Source organism: Mus pahari, chromosome X (assembly GCF_900095145.1).
Source record: "Mus pahari chromosome X, PAHARI_EIJ_v1.1, whole genome shotgun sequence".
In the NCBI taxonomy this organism is placed as follows: Eukaryota; Metazoa; Chordata; class Mammalia; order Rodentia; family Muridae; genus Mus; species Mus pahari.
The window spans coordinates 131834925-131841457 of record NC_034613.1 but is presented as its reverse complement, the minus strand read 5'-3'; the positions used below and the strand labels follow the sequence as shown (position 1 = coordinate 131841457).

Sequence of the window (6533 nt, the reverse complement as noted above, 5' to 3'; positions counted from 1 at the left end):
AGAAAGAAAGAAAGAAAGAAGGAAAGAATAAATATATTCTTAGTAATACACAACCTACCAAAACAGAAGCATGAGGAAACAGACCATAAGAACTGACCTCTTAAAAAGAAAGGAGAATAAATACTCAAATATGACCTACCAAGGCGAAACCAGGACCTGATAGCTTCGTGGGGAAGGTCTACTAAACACTTAACGAAAAAAATGTACCCTTCTGTCTCATACTATTCCTGAAAATCAAAAAGAGAGGAATACTTCTAAATTCTCTTTGGGAAGAATGGAAGAATTTCATAAAATTTCTATTTATTGAAATATATGTGTAAGTTTGTGTGTGTGTGTTTAATTTAGAGAACAAAAAATACCCATTCACCTTATAGGCCCTTGAGTATAAGAACTTACTAATATCTTTGGAGCTTTTTCATCTTCTTCCCTGGGTGTAATTACTATCCTAGATTTGGGTAAATCTCAGTTCACTATTATTTTTATCGTAAGTTTATCTAGTCCTAAGTAATGTGGTTGGGTTTTTTTTTATGGTTTTGCTACAGATATTGTCTTGATTTTATTGAGCCTAATCTGAAGATTTACATTCTTTTTTTGTATTTATTTATTTATTATATGTAAGTACACTGTAGCTGTCTTCAGACACTCCAGAAGAGGGCGTCAGATCTCATTATGGATGGTTGTGAGCCACCATGTGGATGCTGGGATTTGAACTCAGGACCTTTGGAAGAGCAATCGGTGCTCTTAACCACTAAGCCATCTCTCCAGCCCGAAGATTTACATTCTTAATAAAATTAACATCACCCCATCACATTGTTTATATTATAAATATATATAGCATAGCAATGGTTAGTTTTAATTGTTAACTTGAAAAAATGTAGAATCACCTGAAAGATAGACCTCTGAGTATATCTGTGGGATTAATCTAATTAATTAATTAATTAATTAATCAAGCTGAGAAGACTAGTGCCTAAGTGAGTGGGGTCATTCCCTAGGACTATAAGAGTGGAGAAAGTGAACTAATCACTAACATGCATGCATTTATTATTTTCTGTTACACTTATGGAGGTAATATGACCAGCTCTGTGGAGTTCTTGCTATTGTGACTTCCCTGCTGTGATACACTGTATCATGAACCAATGAGCCAAACACAACAAAATGAACCCTTTCTCCCTAAAAAAGTTGCTTTTGCCATAGCATTTTAGCACAGGTACAGCAAAGAAACTAAGGCAAATATATTTCAAAGAGAAAGAAAGACATTAACTATAAGTAGGACAAGTTTAAGAGTACATGTGTTAAAACGTTGGGGCCTCTAAGGAGCATCACACTACACATGTACTTTATAGATAGTAATCTGACATTGAGAACAGTGAATGTAGTTGCTTATATGCCATTCACTAGTTATATGAAGAACAATTTCAAATGAGCTTTGTTAACTTCTCTTACCTATGACACCATCTTGTTGTTACAAAGAAAAAAAATGACCTAAGGCAGAATGGCTTTTGGCCCAAAAGACTCAATATGCTCTTACTTCTGAATGTCTGAGGACTCTGAGACATAAAATTGTAAGTACCTGAAAGGATACAGAAAAAAGAAACATTCTGCTGATACATAGTATGAAACCCCACCTCATCTATGTAAACTGTTCTGAGAAAAGATACTGCACTGGAAAAAACATAGGTGTTGCATATACCCCATAGGAGTGGAAAAGGACCCAGCCTGTATTCATGCTTATGTGAGAAAAAGACCTCATGGAAACTGGTTACTCCCACAAAGGATTCCGAACTTCATTTCCCCAGAGTTTCTGACATAACATAAGATAATGTACTCACATGAAGAAGTTATTCTAGCTGATGAGATAAGCCTGGCTGTCATCGCAGCTTGCTAAGGAGGCAGATGCAGGTGTATCCTAGCCTGAGTGTTGTAGTATGCCTTCTTCCTCCAGGAAGCTGCTGAAGACCCTTGACTCAGCGTACACCCAAGAGCAGGAAGAGAGCTTCTCTTTGGCCTTGTGTCCCTGGCTGTTTCACTGATGGCTAGAGCCATGACAATGCTTAAGACCCCCTCAGCAAGCTGGGCGTGGTGGCTCACGCCTTTAATCCCAGCACTCGGGAGGCAGAGGCAGGCGGATTTCTGAGATCGAGGCCAGCCTGGTCTACAAAGTGAGTTCCAGGACAGCCAGGGCTACACAGAGAAACCCTGTCTCGAAANAAAAAACCCCACCCAACCCCAACATACTGGAGCCGGGAGGTAGTGACACACATCTTTAATCCCAGCTCTCTGGAGGCAGAGGTAGTTCCAGGATAGCCAGAGCTATACAGAGAAACAGTGAAACGAAAAAAAAAAAAAAAAAAAAAAAAAAAAAAAAAAAAAAAGACCCCCTCAGCATGTTCCTCTGGGCAGGGAAGTAGTGGGAAGCATGACATCCCCTGTCATCTTACCAAGAGGCACCTGAACACAGTAGAGTAGAGAGGGATGGTGAAAGTCTCCTGGTCATCTGCATTCAGTCAATTGCAAATGTCTACATGCAGCTGCTATGCCCTTGGGCAAACCTCATTTCCTAGTTTAGGAAGGTGCCATCCCTCCTATGTTACATCACACATACACTATAGTGCATGGCACAAAGTGGGCTTGATTCACAGTCACTCTTACTGAGCCAGATTCATTAAAGCACTTGCTGACACAGGCAGGGCTAAGTCCAGAGTTTGAATCCCCAGAAATTTACCTAAATGCCAGATGGGTGTAGAAGCCTGCCTATAATTCCAGCCTCAGAAGCTGGAGAAGGGATTCCCAGAGAAAGCTGGCAGGCAAGGCTAGCCAAATTTGTGATCTCTGGATTTGACTGAGAGATTACAGCTTAGTGCATAAGGTGAGGGAGTGATTGAGGATAATTTCCAGTATCAAACTCGGGCATCAATATGCATGTGGACATGTACACACACACACACACACACACACACACACACACACACACACACACACACATAGTTCTTAAGTTGAGACAAAGGAAAACTATAGATTACATTTGTTTAGAAGATAATCCTGTGAGAACCGTGTATCTTTTTTTCCATTCTGTTTAACTTCAAAAGGCTTGGATTAATAACACAAATTCAGTGATCCCTGAATCACCAGAGACTAGTGAGGAAGTGCTGTGACTACTTACTTCGTTGTTCATGGAACCAGAGCAGGAGGAAGGAACAGAACAACTCCAGAGATGAAAAGCCCAAAATTGTCAGGCTGCATGCACACAGCATGTTTGTGTTCTGAAAATGAAGGTTTCCCTTGTTAGGAGATGTACAGAGTGTATATGAAGAATGCAATTTGTGAAATTACCGAATGGATACATTAGGAATCAAGTTTATACTTAAAAAAAAATAGTCTTCTGAGCTTTAGAGTTAATTTTGTGAAAACCAAGAAATAAACATCAACTGTATTAGGTAGAAAAATTTTATTAATTCAGACTGTTTTGTCAACATTTTCAAAGTAACTATGATTCAGAAATGACATTTACAATTACTTTTGGAAATGATTTTGCTGAATTATGCAGCCTTTGCAATTAAACCTAAACAGTTTTGTATCTGCTGTAATAAGCCATTAAAAAAAAAAAGTAAGTTCTCCCTTGGTGTGATCATATTAAATTAGCTGCTTTTGTATGGTACAGATATTATACTCTCATTGAATGCTTGGCAACTAAACACATACTTAACAGCTATTTTCTAAGTGTTGGTATACATTTAAAAATGTATTAAGACAAAAGGCAAAAACTATGTTTACATTTCATGAACTTAGTGTCTACAAAAATAAAATAAAATTTAAAATTAGAAAGCAAAAGGCTGAAACATCTGTTATATTGGTATTTTGTTTGTGCTTTTTAACAATGCACAAATTATGTCTATTAGTTAACATGTAAGCACAACTTAAAAGCAGTTTTGTTACCTTTCTTACAGCTTCTGACCCTAGTGTAGCTAGCTGTCTTCCTAGAATGCATCAAACACCTGGTTAATGCTATTCACACTGTTCCCTGTATAATGTTCCTTCTCAGCTTATGTGCTCAGCAAATTCCTATTTGTTCTTCAAATCTAGCTCAAAAGGCACTTCATTTTTTTAATGCTTTCCTGTTTTCAGGAAGGATGTCTCACCATTTCCATGGCAACTTCGCACCTCTGTTTTATCACAGATAAATACAAATATGTGTTTGCTTTCTATCTTTTAACACCTAAGATGGACCTTACAGTTCCTCAAATAACATTTGGTGAAAAACACAAATGAGCACCAATGCATTGTCATCAAAAGCTTAGGGTTAATACACAATCAATGTAAGGACTTTCAATATTCAAACAAATAACAGCTGCCTGCATTTGTCATTGCTGGAACTGGATAACAATATAACAAAGCTCTTAAGTCTAGGACTAGAAAGAAAAGTGAGGCTCCGATGGATACAATGGGTCACTTCAAAAGAATATGCAAAAGATAAATGGTAGAGGGGGATATTTGAGTCTCCATACTTTAAACATCAAACTTAGTTCACTTTATACTCATATACCTTCGCATGGCAGCAGAGGCTGCCCATATCCTGGGTTTATTTAATATTGATCCTTTATATTTCGGAGTTTGCTCCAATAGATGTAACATACTCTTCTACCCTTAGATTGCTTGCCATGGTTCCTAAGACTTTCTGTCTCTGCTCAAAGTGTAGAACAATTGCAGCTGTTGTATAACTTTCCATCATTCTACATCTGGATTTAATCTCTGCCTCCCCTGTAGTCACCTCTGACTAATCAACAGTGGCTAAAGACAGGCTTGGCACCAAACAAACAGGATTACAGATGAGTAAGTTAGTTCAGCACGGTAAGCAGGGCAGTGTTCCAGAAAGTAAGCAGTTGTCTTTCAAAAATGAAAGAGGAGGCTGGGGAAATGGCTCAGCAGTTAAAGTGCCTGCCATGCAAGCAAGAGAACCTGCATTCAGATCCCCAGAACCAAACTGGGTGGGCATGAGGACCTGCCTACAATCTCAGCCTTGGAATGCATGCACAGACAGGGGATCCTGAGAGCAAGCTGGCTAGTGAGACTCACAGTATCTATGAGCTCTGGGTTTCACTGAAAGACCCTGCCTCGAAGAATGGGGTGGAAGAGCAATGGAGGGAAAAATCTTAATGTCAACTTGAGCATCCACACACATGTGCACATGGATGCCCACACACATACAAGCATGCACACACACACACACACACACACACACACACACACACACACATACCACACACACATAAGGAAAGAAGAAGACATTAAAGATGAAAGAGGAGGTCTAGCAGCTCGGGTTGGTGCATGCTCTGTTTGATGCTCTCCCTTCGAGCATAGGCCAAGACACGGGTGTCCTCCTGAAAGAATCGGTTTCCCTCATCAGTGAGCTTCCAGAGGAAAGAGCGAGATTTTCCTTCTGGCTCATCTTCAAGGTCGACTGGCACCTTTTCAAAGCAGGTCAGGGAGCAAAGGTTGTGGCGAATGGTGTTTTTCCAGCCCTCTGGTGCTGTCCGGAAATAGGGGAAATGTTGTCGAGTAAAATTGTAGATCTGTTGCACATTGAGACCACAGGAAGGGCTGCTTTTTAATGCTAGAGCAACTAGATGACTGTAGTTGAGAGGAGGGCGTGGCCAGGACTCCTTCTCCCGGTGGGGGTCATGGCACACTGGGTGTTTCTTGGGGTATTTCTTAGAGGATGTGCATTCTTGTCCCTTAGTCTCCTCTTCTATGAAATCAGAGGCAGCGGAGCAAATGAGCACCTTGCGTTGCTGATGATGCTCAATGCGGAGAACAGACAGGGTCTCTAAGTAGTCAGACTTGTTAATCTGTGGGAATGGTGCACTTGGCAGAATTTTAGGAATGGGATTTGGTGCCTCCTTGCTGTTGATGGGGCACACAATGTTGGGATTCACCCACATCCACAAGCTGGGTTCAATGGGAGGACCATCATCGTCAAAACTGGATTTCTTCTTCTGAGGCAGTGCAGGTGGTTTTGTCAGTTGGATTTTATATTTGGCGAGACTCTGCTCAGCAAAAGAGCACTGATCTATGGTACAAGGCAGGAAAAATTCATTCCCCATGTCCCAATCCAGCATCCCGGGGACTTGGCCATGGAGTCTATACCAGAAGTCCCGATTTTTTACCTTTACGTCCATCTTTACTGAAGAGATGGATGAAGGTAAACTTCCAAATAGATAAAAGTCTCTGGAACTTTGCCAAGTTTTGCTGAGGCACTATTTAATGCAAAATGTCTCCTCTCCAGTGCAATCTATCAATAGGACTGCTGGAAGAGCTGACACGAGGACACTGATACTTCACTGGTCAGAAAAGCCACAGCTTTCTGGAACACAGCTCAAAAGAGTAACTAAGAAGATCATTTTATTAGGAAAAACGGCTTTCAGGTTTTTTCCAAGTCTTTTCTTACTGTTGCTCACAAATGATGTTTTGATAGCTCTGCAAGATAACATGGTACATAGCATTAACTCAAAGTCACAGATATGGGAATTGACATTTAC

At 40.2% G+C, this 6533-nt stretch overlaps 1 protein-coding gene across 1 annotated transcript; it reads right to left on the bottom strand.

Moving 5' to 3' along the window:
• Window positions 1-5282: 5282 nt before the first annotated feature.
• On the bottom strand, window positions 5283-6173 carry Foxr2 (forkhead box R2). The gene has a single exon (XM_021187285.1). It carries the CDS (start codon window positions 6171-6173, stop codon window positions 5283-5285), a length of 891 nt encoding a protein of 296 aa, XP_021042944.1.
• Between the last annotated feature and the right edge of the window lie 360 nt (window positions 6174-6533).